This window comes from Cupressus sempervirens, chromosome 5 (genome assembly GCF_028749045.1).
Source record: "Cupressus sempervirens isolate cs-2001-9-10 chromosome 5, ASM2874904v1, whole genome shotgun sequence".
Taxonomy (NCBI): domain Eukaryota; kingdom Viridiplantae; phylum Streptophyta; class Pinopsida; order Cupressales; family Cupressaceae; genus Cupressus; species Cupressus sempervirens.
This window is the reverse complement of record NC_143122.1, coordinates 1,055,678,701-1,055,698,044: the sequence shown is the minus strand read 5'-3', so window position 1 is coordinate 1,055,698,044 and position 19,344 is coordinate 1,055,678,701. Positions and strand designations below refer to the sequence as shown.

General features: G+C 32.7%; 1 protein-coding gene across 1 annotated transcript in view; it reads right to left on the bottom strand.

The window, feature by feature from the left end:
• Positions 1-464: 464 nt before the first annotated feature.
• The window catches only part of LOC149559590 (putative 12-oxophytodienoate reductase 11), a 147,316-nt gene continuing 128,436 nt past the window's right edge, over positions 465-19,344 (bottom strand). The window contains exon 4 of the mRNA XM_089831522.1: positions 465-546. Within this exon, the coding sequence (XP_089687648.1) occupies positions 465-546 (82 nt within the window). The remainder of the gene's footprint in view (positions 547-19,344) is intronic.

The window sequence follows — 19,344 nt, the reverse complement described above, 5'->3', positions numbered from 1 at the left end:
ACATTACATTGCAATTTTAAACAATAAAACTTTGTCATTGTATAAGGGAATTTTGAAGGCCTTAAATATTTATAAAACTTTGAACAAAAGATTCAAATGACGAGGTGCCTTTGCACATACTCCCGCACTTCAAAAATATCCATGTCCCATGGAAATGTATTGGTGAGATTCTACAACATCTTGGTCTCTTCATCTGCACCGATGCCTCTGCTATTCTTCTTTCCTTACCTCTTTCAGCTTTAACTCCTATTCATGGAGTTTGCAGTGGTTTCCATCCATGGTGCTTTACCAAACATCTCAAGTCCACCCTCCAATGCCGCTTCCTTGTGCCTCACCCAAGAGTCCTTTCTTGCCTCTCACCCTAGGTCTTTTGGCAAACCTCGAACCACCCATCTCACCCAATAGTGGATTTTGGAAGATGCCTCACCCTCTTTGTGCCTTGCACCTTCTACCCAGCCTCATCCCTATTGGATAATGGTCATGACAGACCTCTCATGTCTGCCCACACAAAAACTAACACCAACCTGCAGCTTGATGGACAAGCACCTGCAACCAAGAAGCTTACCAACAAGAATCAATATACCCAACATTGCCTAGTGTAGATTTTCTTCCATCTACATGCTCAAAATCTTCTGAGCTCTGATACCAATCTAATGAGGAGCAATCACAAACTTGACGATAAAACATACCCTATCAAACCAAAAGCATAGGAAACCTAACAAGAATCGATAAGAAGACTAATTCACCATTAAAAACAACACATATTTTCACTACATATAACTATCTACAGATTAGAAAATGGATTTCACTCACTCACTATAAAAATATTATCTTTTATGGTGCAGGAACACCTAGGTAGGCTAGTTTTTACCTAGTGCTTCTTTCTTGTCATTTTGGCTTTTAGTGATGGTAGCCACATCACTAGTGGTTTAATAAGACCTAAGAGGTCCTTAGGTAAGGTTTCATTAGTTGCTAAGTGGGTTTTTGCTCCTAAGTTGTTGTTATGCCTAAAAGTTGCTCAACGAGGGTTAGGTTGACCAAAGTGGTAGGAAAGTTGACCAAGGGTCAAAAACCATCTTGGAATGTCTAAATAAACCTAATAGGAACCCTTACCAATTTTGGTGAACTCATTTGTTAAGAATTTTAAGTTATGGCAAAAATTGCTCAAAATTGCAATTTTGCAACTTTTTACAACTTTTCTTGCAAAGTTGAAAATGAGTGCAAAGAGTTAGTTAGGGGTTTGAGCAGGACCAAAATAGGTTGGAAACACCTATATAAGTCCATTCTTGATCAGTTTCATGGGTTGGCAAGTTTATTGGCCATACATGTACGGATTTTGTGTGCATTTTTTCATGGCAGCCACTTGGTAAATGAGCATTTTGGTGTTAAATATGGTTGGAAGTCTGGTTTTTCTTGTTTGGAATAGTTATATGCATTAATTTTAATCTTTTTCATGTGCTCAAGTTGATAGTACAAGCTTTGTTAATACTGTACATAAGTTTTTTTGAAGTTTTTGCTAGTTTTCTAGTTTATAGCAGCAGTTTGAATTAAATGGACTCTTTCTCCATTTTCCACCTTTGAAACCTCATGATGCTGTGGGATTTGGAGGAAGATAAAATTTATATTATGTTACAAAAAGAAGGGCTCTTAAATATGAAGGCAAACAATTGTTTGTTGATGCCCTAGGCAAGAAAAGTGTCTTGGCTAGTGGAAATATCGCTGTAACCAGAAACATATCACGTGTTGGGTGATTGAAAATGTGAAAAAGAGTATGGAAAGTGGTAGGGAATTTTCCTAAAGTACTCTTGGTGCAATTGGAGGTGATGGTGTGCTCTAGAAAGAAAGTTATGCAAGATTTTGCAAAACCGGGTTCAAAAACCACTTCTAGCTTTGGTTTTTAGCATTTTTGTGTTTTGGGTGTTTGGCATATGGTGGAGGCCTAAACATGGTGGAATAATCTCTGTTTTTGAAAAGGGTATTCATATCCCTAATTTTTTTAAGGATTTTTATGTGGGTTTTGTGAGAAGCACACAATTTCAAGTGTTGAAACCCTCTTTTCTTGGTTGTATGACAGCAACATTTGTAAAGGTCTTTGTGTGAACTTGTAAGATCTTCTATTGAAAGTTTTTTCTTGGCTTGATAATATCAATATGAACATGTTAAGGTAGTAGAAAGGTCTTCAAGGATGAAGGAAGTTGGAAAAACACAAGGTCTATGTTCTAGCCTTGTTTTGGCAACATTATAGTAGCACTTTGCCAACTTGTTTGTAAAGTTGGAAAATCTTTCTAAAGTGTTTTATTTTGTTTTTAACATGATTAAAAAAGCTTGATGAAGCATGGGAAGACCATCAAGAACCTCAAGAAAGGTTGGAGAGCATATTGTGGCTAGTTACCTCGAAAGCACCCGACAAGCCATGTGGTGAATGAAAATTTCAGTCACCTATGAAGTTGTACTTTGTTTCAATTGGTGTCACAAGGTGAATGGAGTGGATCTTGGATTGATCCAAGGTTGGTGAGTGGGTAATCACCATCAAGGTCAAAGGAATGAAATATAAGCCCTAGGAAAGGACTAGGTAGCAAGAGCAAACCTTGTGGTTACATCAACTTGTTTCTCTTGTACTAAAAAATGTTAGTGGTTGTTCGTACCCATCCTCATTCTTCTACAATAAAACTGCTACAATGATATGGAATGATGCAAAAGAGAATATGTGCATTGGCTTAGAATAGTTAGGGGCACTTAAAATAGGAGCATATTTTATTTCTTGTTTTATGTTTTGAAAAGCTATACTTGGTTCATCATCCCATCTAATTTCAGAGCCCTTCTTTAACATATTAGAGATAGATCTAGTTATCTATTCAAGATTTGTAAAAATTTTTCTAGGGAAATTGATCTTCCTAAAGAATGATTGAATGCCTTTTACATTTTTAGGCTTCTGAATATTATCTATAGCTTCCACCCTCTCTAGGTCTATTCTAACTCCTTCTTTCCCAACCAAGTGGCCTAATAATTTACCTTCAGTAACAACAAAAGAACACTTCCTAGGAATCAAAGAAATACCATATTTAAGGGCTTTGATAAATACCTTTTCAAGGTGCATATAATGGTCATTTTCATTATTTGGGTATGTTGTCAAATCATCTTGATATACCACTAAAAATTTATCAATTATGTCTACAAAGGCCACATCCATGGCTCTCTAAAAGGTGGCACTGATATTACTTAGGCTAAAATGCATTCTATTGTAGACATATGTTCCCCAAGGTGTTGTAAATGTAGTCTTATATTGCTTTGATTCCTTTACAACCACCTGATTGTATCCAGAGAATACATCCATCATAGATATCAACTTTGATCTAGTGACTCTTTGTAGGATGGATTCCATGTTAGGAAAACCATTCTTCTTCCTAACAAGGACTAAATTTGATACCCAAGAAGATTTACTAATTGGTTTAATGATACCAACATCTCTTAATTTTATCAGTTCCTCTTGCATCTTTGGTGCTAGTGTTGGATTAATAGGTCTCTATTCTTGTTTGAAACACTTAGCTCCTTCCTTCAATGGAGCTTCATGCTAGAAAATATTCTCTCTATAGGCCTTCAATTCATCATATGACCAAGAAAATACATATTTGTATTTTCTCAGTAAATTAATCAAACTCTACCTAATTTTAGGAGACAATTTCTTCCCTATACACAGTTTCTTAGGTGCTTCTTTGGTCCCAAGGTTAATCTCCTATAATTCCTTTCCACCATGTTCATTTTTAGTTGTCTTGAATCTATCATGGCTATCAAAAATAGTTTCTAACACAACCAGTCCTTTACAAATCTAATTTGTTTTTAATTAGACAAATTCCTCGCCAAAAGCAATGTCCTTACCATCTATTATTTCCACAAGTGCTGCACCATCAATCTTCTGTCCCCAAAATTAATCTTCACTATTCAAGAATCTTATAATATCTTTATCCTCTTCAAAGGCTTGCCAATTTTGGATATTATCAGGGACTAAGGGTCTGGTTTTTACTTCTACTTTTGATAAGCCAACAAAGGTTGTGTCATCAGGCTTTATAGCAATATTTTCCAAAAGGTTAGACATCTTATTATTACTCCTATCTTTCCATGTATTCCCAAAGGCATAAAAAATTTCTATCATATCCCAAACAATATTTCTATATTTTTTTAGCCTTTTACTCTTAGATACATAAACTTCTCTTACTTGGGAAATAATCAACTCAAAGTCACCTATGACATGTAAGCATTTTATGCCATGATTATGAGGCAATCTTAACCTTAACAATAAGGCCTCATATTCTGCTATGTTATTTGTACATGAAAAGTTTAGAGTAAATGAGAACTTATAAGCATAACCATTAGGAGAAATCAAAAGAATACCTACTTTTGATCTTCTTGTAGCAGGCTCCATCAAAATACATTTTCCATAGATCACCCTTCTCTGATCTTGACTCAACTTCTACTACAATGGGTGACTTGAATTTTTCTTTCTTTAATACCAACACTTTAGCCCAAAATGCATTAACATCAGTGTCTACAAAACATGTAATATCGTCTTTAATTTCTTGATCAATCATGTAGACAATCTTAGGCTCTCTATTTACTTTTACCAACTTATTATCAATCTAAAAAGTTGCATATGATAGATCACATTAAATACTTCCCCCCATCGATACACTCTATTTACTAGACAACAACATGCCATACTAGGGTGGGATATCTACAACTAGTACATCATGGTTTGTTCTTTATCAAGATAAGCAGATAACTTATAAGGCATTGCATTTATTGTTACTATGACAATAAGTTCTCTTTTATCCATAGCACAAAATCTACCCTGAGGAGTGTGCACTTTTAATCCCAATTCTTTCATTATCTCAAAAGGCATAATTATGTTTGATGCTCTAGAATCAATCATATAATTCTTCAATGTCTTTCCATTGCTAATAATGCTTAATAAAAAGGGGTCAACACTTCCCAAACACTGATTTATTGAATCATCTAAGTACATGGGTGACATTTGAGATACAACAAATTTAGTTTCTATTTCTTTCTCATGTTCATTAGAGATTTGATTTGAGTTATAGTCATGATTAACCTTATCACCTACATCCTTAACCCATGCTATGGCTTTACTCTTATATTTAGGGACTCTTAACAATTCTAATAAAGGAACCTTTACTGTGATTTGGGACAATATTGACAACATATCAATTGGTGAAATAGTAAGATTATCAATAGACATACCTTTCACCTCCTTCTGCTTATCAAATGAACTTGCAATGTTCTACTTCTTTTCCTTATCATTCACAATAGTGACTACCAATGATTTTTCTTCTTTTTTACAATAATTAGTCTAAACTTTAGGAACTTTTACAATATTACCTTTCTAGGCTTCCCACTTTTTATTCATAGTCTTAACCTTGATATTATTTTTATCCTTAGGTTTGTTGACTTCTACTTTCTTTGGATCAATCTTCTTGATAAAGACACTAGACACTTTGTTCCTTCAATGTTTTTGCCACATACCTCTGGTTTGTACCTGGGAATCTATACTGGCAGTGACCTAATCAATTTTTTCTTTAGTAGGCATCCTTAGAGTTACCTCATTTTTTGATGACACCATATTACAAGTTGTTTCCTCTTCATCCTCATCTGAGAAGATCTGCTGCTGTACTGCACTATGGAACTATCTTCTTTCATGAATATCATTGTCATTATCATCACATTTAGAAGCACCATCATAATATGACTCAAACATATAACACCAAACATCTTCAATACTATTCTCATGATAAAATTGTTCTTCATTTCTATCTTGAACAACAATAAAAGATAATGCAACAAGACAATTTTCTGGTGCATGAGATAGCTGACAAACTAAGTACCATTGAGGATCATCAACCACATTGACACATGCTTTATATAAGGGATCAAGTGTAATCTTTTCAATTATATTTTTAGCATGATGAACAATAGGTTTCCCATCTTTCTATTGGGTGGTATAGGGAAAATTGCATTCTATTATGTCTGCCAAAATTGTTAAACAATGATTTATCAACAATATTTATTTTCTGAGCACTTCCAACTTGAGGATTCATGTTCTTCAATATGATCAGAATCTAATATAATTTATCTTCCTTAGGCTTCTTGTTTGTAGTAGGGGACTTGTCATCTTTTTTTTTTTTTACTGTTGCAAGGATTGAAAAGCTTAGGGTTATCTCTTCTTCCTAGTTTTCTAGATGCCTTCCTATTATTTTCAATGTTTACAACCATTCTAAGGGTATCCCTTAATGTTCTAGGATCCTTATCCCTCAAAATGTATGCCATATTACTATCAAAGGCATTAAAATATGTTGTAAGGTAGACATTTTCCTTTGACTTCATTACTTGGAATAGCTTGTATATCCCCTTTTGAAATCTGACATTGAAGTCAAAAGTAGACTCATTTTGACTTTTCTTTATATTGTCAAACTCATTAAATATAAAGCCAGCATTAGTGTTATATCCATATTGTTCTTTGAAACACTTTTCAAAATCTTCCCAAGAGTTGACATTATTATTAGGCAATCTTCTATACCAATCTCTGGCATCTTCTATGAGGGAATGAAAAAACAACTTCATGACTACATCTTCATGTTAAACTTCATAGTCATTCAACACCTATGTCCACTAGACATAAGTTATCTAAGAATGATGATTCTACTAATGTGAACCAAACATTGTATAGATCAATGATTGGGAAACTACGATATGTTTTTCACAGTAGACTTGATATTGCACTGGCAGTTGAAATAGTTGCAAGACTTTCTACAATTCCTAAGGAGAATTACATGATGGCAGTAAAAAGGATACTAAGATATCTAAAAGGAACAAAAGACTATGAACTATATTACAAGAAGAATGATAAGTTTGAATTGAAGGTTTTCATTGACTCAGATTGGATAGGAAATGTTGATGAAAAAAAGAGCACAAGTGGAGGTGCATTTTTTCTAGGAAAGAGACTAGTTTCATGGACAAGCAATAAGTGAAACTACATTTCTCAATCAATGAATGAAGCTGAATATGTGGCAGCACTAGTAAATTATTCAAATATCATATAGATCAAGCAATTCTTGAAAGGTATGAAGGAAAAAATCACTAACCTAGTTGTTATCTATTGTGATAACGCTAGTGCTATTAACATATCAAAAAATCCTATAATGCACACAAAGACTAAGCATATCACTATCAAGTATCATCACATGAGAGAGCTAGTTCAAGACAAAGAAGTGAAATTGGAATATGTGAACACTAAGGAGAAAATAATTGATATATTCACTATAGCTTTACCTAAAGCTACTCATGAATATCTAAGAGATAAACTAGGGGTGATTCACCTAAACGAAGCTACCTAAGCAAAGATGGTACTTTGCATCAAATGTGTTGATCATACTATCTTACAAGTTGATGTAGATAGTCCTACTTTAGGAATTTCCTAAAGTAGAAATGGAGGAAGGAGTACATAATCATGTTGTATCAGTCATACACAGATGAAAGACGAAGAATTTAGTATTGACATGAAGATATCTACATGGAAAAGATGCATGAGTTAAGATGACATTGACATTGTTTTCAAAGAGGGAGAAAATTAAAGGTAGTTACCCAAAGAGGGAGATTATTGGAAACTACAATTGGAAAAATTGTTATGTTGTCATTGATGTCAAACCCTATTGGTGTGATAGTTTTCTATCTAATATTAGTGTCATTTCTATATGATTGATGAAGAGGAGTTGAGAAGTTGGTCATAACAAAAGCACCTAGAGGAAAGGTTGAGTTATGAAGAGGAAAATAAAAATAAACACTTGAAGAGGAAAATTTCTCTGATTGAACACATCCTTCCTTAGTATACCATGGGTTTGTTTCCCATGTTGATCTCCAACACTGTGAACATCCTTTAACTCAACTCAACTACCAAAAATTAGGTTCCTCCTACCAAGTTCTGCATTATGCAAAGGAATCAGTGAGAACTTCCTACCACCTTTGTCAACTATAAACATATTCTTCACACAATTAGGTATTTCCATGCAATCATACTGCTAAGTTCTACCAAGTAATATATGATAACTACTCATGTCCATAGTATCACACAACCCCTGATCAACATATTGTCCAACTTGAAAATTAACAAGAAATTTCTCCCTCACTTCCAAAGCATGCTAATCTTGTAACCTACTAATAATATAAGGACAATGATGTCTCACTCTCTATAAACCAAGTTTTTAAATGATCTCCTTAGTAAGTAGGTTATCAACACTTCCACAATCAAATTTTAGCATTTACCTCTAGAATTACAATGTGTCTTGAACTAATTCCTCCTTTAACAAGGTTACATTATTTTCTTACCAAGCAACACTTGCTGAATCAAAAAATTCCCTTCCTCTTGCCCAATCTCATTCACCAAAACAACTCTTCTATCACCAACCTTCTTATTAGTATGGGGACATTCAAAATCTCTATATTCTTCTTCACCACATTTTAAATAATCACCCTTAAATGCAACCTTACCCATTCTTTTCTTTTTCTTGATAGGTTTTTGTTCATCCTCAACAATAAGTTTTTTCTTCACCAAGTGATCCAACTTATGCTTCCCTTGAGAATTACCTTGATGTCTTCTCTTCAATTTGTCTTTAGCCCTCAGAGCATACTGATAAGAATCGTCAACTGAATCAATCTTTAGCATACCAATCTCATCCTAAATATTAAATCTCAAACCATTAATATATCTAACCACCTTTTCCTTAGAAATTTCTCTATGTTTGAATTGAATAGTTGACTTATAGAACTCCTCATTATAATCCTTTAGATTCATATCTTTCTATTTTAGATTCTTCAATCTCTTAAATAAATTAAGTTCATAATCAACAGGAATGAACTTAGCTTGCAATTTTGTCACCATCAATCTCCATGTAGTGATCTTCATTTCACATTCTTATTCTCTATCTCTTTGAAATTATTTCAACCATAGAGCAACATGTCCTTTCAAGTTAGTTTGTGCAAACCTCACTCTAAGTGGATCTCCAATATCCTCTAACTCAAAGTAATCTTTCAATTCACTAATTTGATCAATCAGCTCTTCAAGATTCAAAGTACCCAAGAAATTAGAAACATATGTCTTATGCTTTAGCTTCAAGTGAGCTCCACATCTATCTAACCGAACAATTATGTCTTCCATAGGTCTCTCCATGCATTCGGTTCTATTCTCTCCACTAGATCCAACAACCTCAAAGTCTTGAACAACTTCTTGATAACCATCTTTAGTACCCACATTCCTCGGTACACCAACTATAACTCTCATGACCTCAGTGACCATATCATTCTTCACCAGCTCCATCTTAGATTTGAAATATGATCTAACATCCTCTAAAATATTAGTATCCACAACATCATAGAGATTTTCAATTTCCCTAGGGTCTAATCTTCTTGGAGGCATCTTCCAAGATCTTTGTAAACCTAAAGTAATAAATCCACAAGATCAACCAACTCTGATAGCGATTGATGCAATGCAAGGAAGGAGAATCCCTGAGGGAGATGTCCTACTCCTCAAAAATTAACCACATGGTGGAATGTACACAATAACATAGAGATTTAGATCCAAAACAACATCAATTTTCATAATAAAATTATAAGATTTACATCCAACATACCTAGTTGTAAGGCCTTCTAGGTTATGGAAAAATGCATAAGCACCTACAATAATAGTTATGCAAGACCTCACAAGATCTAAACATCTAGCCAGTTGAGACCCATAATCTAGTAGAAAACTCCAAGAAGAATCTAAACTTGTACTCACAAGCCACTAAGCAACCTTCATGTTTCCCAAGCCCACACTTAGCCACTAGCTCTCCACAATTTTCTCCTCTCAACTACTTCATGCTAAACTCCATGCTAGATGGATGAATTCCCTAATGCTTCAAGACATCACAAGATCCCCTACTTATACTAAACCAAATAAGAAGTTAGCCTAGCAAGTTACATTAAATAAACCCTCAAGCCACAAGTATGCTTGGCAACATACATTAAATACATGAAATTACTAAATACTTAGGACAAGCCCCAAGTTTCCAATGCATAACTAACTCATATGACAACATAAAAGTATGTGCACTTAGACATAGGTCCATGTGTCATCCAACGATCCAAATCCAAGAGTCCACACACCAACTCCCTCAGATTGAAGTTCATGAATACAATCACCAAAGTCTACTAGTAAATCATAAACATGTTACAAATAGCCACCAAAAGGGATCTAACTCCAAGATGATTACTCCAATCATTATGTGCACTTAGGACAAGGTTGCCCAATATGCCCAATATGTCTCCAACACATCCCTAACTATGTGAACCATAAGTCCACAAAATTGAGCTCAATACTTCTACATACATGATTGCTGACCACCCTAAGATGCTCCTGCATCATAAGATCACTTAGAAATTTAATCGTTAAATACCCATCTTGCAATGATTTTTTTTACCTATGAATCAAATGAAATGTGAGAACAAAAAAATCTAGAGAGAAGAACAAAATAAAGAGCCCATTTAACTCTCTCAAAAATGTATGGGAAACCAAAATTAATTCCCATAGTCTATCAAAAATACATACTCAATATAATAGTATAAAAATAAAATAAAACTAGCAGTTGCACCGAAAAGGGTTGCAATGTTTTAGCTGATAGAAAAATAGATTAGTATTATATTATTTTAGTACAAAAAAAGTCAAGCCCTGCCTCTTTGTTTTGCCAATGCGCTTCTCACTTTCTATAGTGTTAAGCCTTGGGATTTGTGGAACATTATTGCCCTATGTCATGGTAAGAGGTATTTTCCTTCAACTTCCTAGTGACATAGGAATTATTGGTACACTCTTGGAGTCATTTTCTATGTTGCTAGATCTAGGATTATAAACAATATAAATTATATTTCCCAAAGCTCCATTTGCCAACATTTCTATATATTCATTGCCAACATGATGTGCTAGCCTTCACAAAGTAGGGTATGCTTCTCCAGCTATTCATCATTCATGCCATTTTATATCATGCTTCTGATCCTTGTTGTAACACATATGACAATCAAACAATTAAAAAATTTCAATATTTTCTTCTTATGTCGTTTGACCAAATCATTAATAACAAATAACTGCATTGATTTGTTGAATTCTTCTTTTTCATTTAATGTCATTTGTGTCTCTCTCACATCATTAAGAGTTCTTAACCCTCATGTCATGTCAAATATTCTTTAGCAAATACCAAAATTGTACTTGTTATGCACTTTCACCTTTATGTTGATATATAGTCTTTAAGGTGACTACTGTCCTCTAAAACCCAATTCATCAAATTGAAATTATTATAATAGATACATTTTTGAAGGTAGTGGTGGATTAGCAAAAGTTTGTTTCTTGAACTTTTTTATTTATGTAAGATGTGTTTTTCTAAACAATATAAAATGGTGAAAATTTAGATTCCTAAAGCAACTCAAATATAATACACATTTAAAAAAAAAAATTAAATTATAATAAGCACTTAAAAATAAATTGTTTTTATATTTATAAAAAAAAAGATGAAAAATTAGTTATAGAGTTTTAAATTATTGCAATGATAGAAAATTGGTAAAACTTCACTTAATTAAAATAAATTTTTATCATATATAACATAATTGGAGCACTTTCATATAGATTGTGGACATTTTCATGTTAATATAAAACATTTAAAAAAAACTAAAAATCCAATTTGATATACTTTTTAAAACTATATTTATCTAAAGAAAGTTATTATGACATTATACAAACTTTTTTAAATAGTTAAGTATAATCATAGACAAAAGATTTGGATCCTTTTTATTTGATTTACTGCTACCATATTATTAATTTTAAATTTTTTTTTGCTCTCCCTTATCTTGTTCATTTAGATATATGAACTTCCAAACCATCTTTGATTTCATTAAAAGAATGAAAAAATTAGTTATACCAATTTCAAATTATTCAAAACAATTAGAGTTCCACTCCTAAAGTGTCTTCTCCTCTTCATTAAAAATCTACTATGTATAATCCCATACCTATTCATTATATATTTTATTTTTATTTTTAGTTAAAAGATAACAATATTTTTGATCTGGAAGACTTGCTCAATCCCAGACAAGGCATAAACAAAAATCCAACATATTCAGGGTGGAGGAGGTTGAGGAGGAAAACTCAGAAAATAATAAAGAAGAAAGGGAGGAGGAAGAAGAAGGAGCTAAGGAGGGGGTGGAAAGAAGTATAAACTCAGAAGATAATTCTGTTGATAATGCACAAACTCAAGTTTCTACTAGTAATGTTGATACCATGGAGGTTACACATGTGTCTGCTAGCTTTTCCCTCCAGCCCATAACCTTCTGTGAAGAAAGTAGTAAAATGGATACCTCCCCCATATCCATTTCATCTCTAGCCAAGGAAAATTCTAAGGTTTTTACTAACCCTAAGGTTTTACAAGATAAAATCCAGGTCCAGAACACCAAGGAGGAAACAAGGAAGTGACCGAGGAGCAGGAGGAGTAGTATGCCACGCTGGAAAAGAGGGTTAAAATTTTAGAGGAAGGGTTCTTTACCTTCTCTAAATTTAACCTCAAAGTCACCCACGTCGCACCCACTACCCTCCAGCTACTGGCACAGGAGAAGGAGGATACTGGAATGGATATGGAGGACCATAAATTGCTCTTCAAATTCCTTGCTGATGACTGGTCTCAGATTTTGCTGGCTGTGAAGGGGAAGGAGAAAAAAGAAATTTAAGTTTATTAGTTTAATAGGATCCTCAGATCCAAGACTTTTATGTTTATCTGTTATTTTGGGTTTTGCTGGTATCTAGCTATAATTAAGACTTGGTGTTGGCCTATTTTGCCAACAGTTATCTGGTTGAAATTTCATAGTATTAGATCTTCTAGACTTTTTAGTTTAGCTATTCCTAGTATTTTGCTATTAAGTTTCTAGCTGAAGATTCTCTAGCTTTGATGTGTTAGATAGTTTTTTGCTTGCTGATATACATTGCTGGTAATGTGCTGGTTACCAACTTTTTGCTTGTAAGGGCTAACCCCCTAGTTTTGGTCGCTTTTTATTTCAAAAATAATATTTTTGATTTCATACAACTAAGAGCAACAAACACATTAATTTAGATACTTGTAATTGTTATCTTCATAAAATTAAATAATAATATATTTTAAATATAAGTTTTAATGCTTAATAAATTTTTAAAATTTAAAAGATAAAAGAAATTTGATAATAGAAAAATATGACAATCTTTTAAAAACATATATATTAAAATTTAGATAGTTGCACAAAAAATTAATGGAAACCAGAAATGTGTCTATAATATTATTCTTCCACTATATCAGTATTTTGTGCTAATGGAAAATTGCTAGGTCAACACTTTTTAATTTTGAAATGCTTACATGGACATTCATATTATATAATAGAAAGGTTTCCCTTTTATACTTGATTGTTCTAACTTGTAAAATTCTCACAAATAAATGAATTAATATAATTAAATAATTTGTTTCAAAGTGGTTGCAATATATCTATATTAATTACACATAGGTATTATGCCTAGTTAGTAATTATGAGAACAAACTAGATTAGATCGACAATATCAATGTGCTATCTTAAGCTTGTTGCCAACTCCAACCATAAACACATAAAAGTACTACATGCCACATAGTGTTAGGCTGGTAGTATAGTTGACAAATGTAAGTTTGGTGACCACTATTTCCAATCTTCGGGAGACATCATGATGTTGCCCCATAACTAGGGAAATGTCTAGGCAGTAGATAAAATGACTATTTATTTATTATTTAATATCAAATTAAAATTAAAATACAATTGTTAAATTATTAATAAATTATAGTAAACAACTATTTTGTTGGCTAGATAACCATTTTGCATAACTAGCCTATCATCTAATTAGAATCATTCTCCTACTAAAAAATTAATATTAAGACAATAAGGACGGTGGGGGGGGCGTTAGGGGGGCTTTTAAAAATCCCCACACCATTTGTTTGGAAAATAATACATACCCCCCTGACACGTACTCAGTAGGCAAACCCACTATAACACTATCACAACCGCCACCCCAAAAGGTATTAATTTAAAAAAAAAAAATCATAATTTTTAAAAATATATATTTAAAAAATATATTTTAAATTAAAATATAATTTATTATTTAAACAAAATTTATTAATTTTTAAAAAATAAATAAATAAGGCAAGGGCCTACAACACAACAGTAGCTTGTGAGTCTCTCAAGTTGGAGGTCTTGAGTTCGAGTCTACTTGAACTTAACACAACACATAATAATAATTAACCTAGATTTTGATCCATTATTTAAAAATGATATTTAACAAATTATTATAATTAGAATTCTAGTTAGATTAAGGTAGGTTATTCGATATTAAATTTAGTTTTGTTAACATAGATTTTTTTGATAAAGAAAAATAAATAAAAGATAATATAATAACCATCAATAATTTAGTATATAATGATATATTATTATAATATATATTATATATTATATACTATTATAATCTATGTAATATACTATAGTATATTATGTAATATATATTATATATTAAACACTTTTTTTGGCTTTCCTTATTTTTATCTATATCACATTATCTATAAGAGATATCTTTTTGGTGAATATTAATTAAATAATAGTGTCACTAAATGGTAATATCTACTAATTTGTGGTGTTAATTAATAGTTGTATTCATACGAGTGAGTGCACATTCTAAATTGGGAATTTAATCCATGTGCCAATTAGACATCCTTTCTTTTCTTGTTTTATTAAAACTAAATGAAATAATCCTTAGATAATATATATACTTGTTGAGAATGAAAATTAAACTCACCTAATACTCTTGACCTTAAATAAACTACCTTTCAATTATGGTTTCTCATTGAATCTAGATTAGATAACCAATACTAGTAAACTTTAATGAAGACTTAAACCCATGGTAAGTTATTAACATCAAATAGTAACTTAATCCATTGGCAAGTGAGAATTGATCTTCTACACCAACCATTGGTAAAGTGAACCAATTAATACAACTATTCTTTTATTAAAATCATAAAATGCGAAAAACTTAGATGTTCATACATTTAAACCTTGGAGGGCTTTCAACAAAACCTAGTTAACCATCCGCCCTAGTTAACCATCCACCATATTTTCAATGTAGCATTCAACACAATTGTTAGAACAAGTCAAGTCACTAAAAAAATGGCTTATACTTAGATCATACATTCCACCCAACTTAGTAGGCAACCTAGTTGTAACTTTGCAAGACTTATGCATGAAGTTAAACCTGAAAACAAATACTAGGTGAGTTTTTGCCCAAGATTTTGGGCATGACAAAAATATGATTGAATTCATTTTTTCAGCATTCATTTTTCTAGTTAATCAAATGAAGATTTAGTCAATACATAGAAGGGAATATCGTTTGGATAAAACACCTCAAATGAGATTAGATCTTAGCCTGTGTATTTAGCTAGTATGGAATCTTATAAAATAGAGTCTTGACACCCATCAAAATATGATGTAATAAGTGTATTTCAAAGAGGATTTTTGAATAGCAAGTGGATCTCACTTTGAATACATTGGAACTTTTAAAGGAACATGTTGGAATATCTTCTTTTTTGTTGTATGGTCATATGATTACAAGAAATGTCTATTCAAGCAATTTTATGATAATAGATTTGTGGAAAATAGATTTGAACGTGGTATTGCATGGTAATAGTTCTTTCAAAATTGTGGTATATGGTTTGTTGAGGTTATTTTAAACTATAAAGAATCTAAAAGAATGTTATTATTCATGTGAGTGATTTGAGAAGAAAATTGTGCAAATGATTGCATCTTTATGTAAAATTTGACAAGGAGATTGTAGTTGGGGAAATGGGTGATTATTTTACCCAGAAGGAAGAATAATGTTTTAAAAAGGAAATAATTATCTAAAAATACAATTGGAACAATTGTTATGTTTTCATTGATGTCAAACCTTATTGGTGAGATAGTTTGCTATCTGATTTGAGTGTCATATCTATATGATTGATAAAGAGGATTTGAGAAGTTGGTCATCACAAAAAAACCTAGAGGAAAGGTTGAGTTATGAAGATGAAACTAAAAATGGACACTTGATTAGTTAGACTTTGACAAGATAAAGTGATTTTTTAAATCATGTTACAAGTGAAGAAGATAGTTGTACTAAAGCCTTGAAGAAGTGATCAAAGATAGTCCAAATGCATAGGTTTGACCAAGCAATATATCATAAGTTTAATGAACTTGAAGTATATGCCAAGTGATGCTAGTGTCAAACGAGCCATAGTATAAGCTAAGCATAAATAATGTTGTCTAAGCATTGGTATTGACTAAGCATCAATATATATGCTAAATAGAAATTCAGTAACGAACAAGTAATTTAGTGATGACCGAGTGTCAGAACATAGTGTTGGCCGAGGGATAACATTTTGATAGTTTATGAGAAATCATGATTTCCAACCGACAGAGTTAATTTCTTGGAATATGGAAAGCATGTTGAAGACAAGGATGGAAGAATTTGATGAATCTAACCTAACCCTAAGATCTACCATGGTGTTAAAGTAGGAAAATATAAAATTACCTATTTGAGGAGATATAAGGGCTAACCTTAATGATTTATTAAGGGTTGGAGCAGTTGTTGATGCTATTGATTGCCAAACTTAAGAAGAAGGCTGAGTAGAGTTGAAAAGAAGAGAAGTATGATTTCTTGAAGGGTTACCAACCAAATTAGAGATTGAGATGACAATGGAGGCCTGTTAATGGATCAACTTGTGAGCCAAACTAAGATCTACATTTGCAAAGTGAGTTGTATGTGTTAGATCAAAACTTCTTATTACTTTCTAACAATGGTATCAGTTTGAAATCCTTTAATCAAGGTTAACCTAACAGTCATATGTAAATCCTTTAATCGAGGTGGCATTCTAATAGAATGTTCTAAATTCCTCTAACAAGGCCACTCATAATAGGTTGATTAAATCATTTAACAAGGTCGCATTTGACAATGTATTTTGTAGCCTTTAATAGGGTTGGCTCCTAACGTAGCTAACTTCAGAAGAGTGAAAGATTAGTGACATGTTACTGGTGGTTTTTTTCAAATTGGGTTTCCACGTTAAATCCTAGTGTCAAAATTGTGTGGATGTTATTTTTTGTGATTTATTATTAATGTTTACATTCCGTAAGGCTATTATATTTAGAACAGTGAATTGCTATTTAATGTATTATTGAAATTGACTACAGAGGTGAAGCTTTGAAATGTAAAGATCTGAAGTAGTTTAAATGTTTGTTTGTTCAATTGGTACAATTGGACCTTGGATAACTTATTCACCCCCTCTTAGTTATTCTAAATATTCTAACAATAATAAGGGTGATTTTGTACTTTTCGTGGCCTTTGGGAACCATTTCATAAATAATTAGCCAAGATATAAATATGAGTAAACTAGTTTCACTTGTAAGGTGAAATATTTATAGATATTTAAATGACTGCTATTCTATTCTATTGGATTGATTTCATCAAGTTCAATGTCATTAGCTCCAATATTTGTCAATCCTTTTCATTTACATTTTTTTGTTAGGGAATCATATTGTTTGATTTTATTTCATTTATGCATAAGTTTCACTACTTCAAGAAGTCTAATAGATTTGATGCTCTTCGTAATATAACATTCAATTTATAATTGTATTCTATGAAATATTTTTTCATTCTTTTAGGTTATCAAAGAATTTTTAACATCCACCAACCTTTGCATCTTGACATACAAAAGACATTCAATCTACAAGGACATTTCCACTGGTAAGCCTAGCAACATTTACAATTATACTAAGATGATTGCTAATGATCATATTACAAACTCTACATGAAAAGATAAAATCCTAGAGAACTTCTTGTTCCCATTCTTAATGTAGGAGCATCCTGTGTAATGCCCCGCCTGGAAATCCTTGTTTTAGCAATTTGGTTATGCAAGATCATATTTTTCTAATTTCATATGTGGAGGTTCATCTTAACCTATCAGATGATTTTCATTGCAATATCATATGTATAAGTGACGTTATTGTAGATTTCCAATATGAATTTTGGTTATCCAAACTCTGGAAAGTGGTCAAACCTTAATTGATGGATTCTTGTGTAATTTGTTATTGTAAAACAAGAGTTGTTATTTTTGAAATAAGGTTATAATAGCCAATTGAATGGTTTGTTAGTTATGGTCTCCAAAAGTTGGGCCATATACATGTTGACATTAAGTCAAGTTTGTTATCAGTGACAACACTTATTGATGCAGGAGCATCCAGAGGTATAAGGGCAATCCTGTGTCACCCAAAAAAATGTACTTAGACTTAGTTTCTATTTTATGTCTTTACATTTTTGGATACCCATTTGGCTCAAATAAAGGTTCCAACTCTCATAGTTCAACTATCAGTGCATTTGAAAATCTCAAAAAAATAGGAGCATGCAATTTGACCATCATTTTGGTGACCTAGAAGGTGCGACTTGGCCAGATGAATGCAATTGAGATTTAGAGCATTCCAGAAAAAGAATCAGGTCAAAAGGCCCCACGGTTTGAAAGTTATTGCAGTTTTTCAGGTTTTGGAGACCTCCTAAGAATGCTTCAAAGTCAGGTTTGGGGCATTAAATGACCTTGAAAAGGGTCAAAAAATGGGGGATGAGAAAAGCTTGTCCATAGGGCTATAGAACGCTTCGAGAGCTTTCCAAAAATGTAAACGGTTCGTCAATCGGAGCTACGGTTCAAAAGTTATGCCTCCCAGAAGTTCGGCTACCGTTTCTGGATTCTTCTAGATTTTCACCGACTTCTAACGCGGCTTCTGGAACCTTCTATTTTGTAGGTGGATGCCTACTAGCACTTTCTAGAATGTACTCCTAGTCCTTAACCCTCCGGGGTCTATTTAAGGAGATTTTTGGCATTGTAAAAGGCAGTTCAGATTGGAGCTTAAGAGGAGGTGCTAAAAGGAGAAATATTCTCTAGATTTATGCTATTGTAAGCCCGTAGGGCATGTTTTGAAGTTTTTTTTCTCTGCACTATTTGTACTAGCTTATTTTCTCATTTAATATAATTCCCCCTTTCTATTGTGTCCATTCTGTTGTTGGGTTGTGTCCCCATCAAGTGGTATCAGAGCAGGAGTTCCTGAGCGTGCGGACAGATCGCCGAACGTGAGGCAGTTTGCACTAGGACTGTGTGGTTGTGGGTTCGAGTTAGAAGATGCCTCCACGAAGAGAGTGTGGCGGAAGGG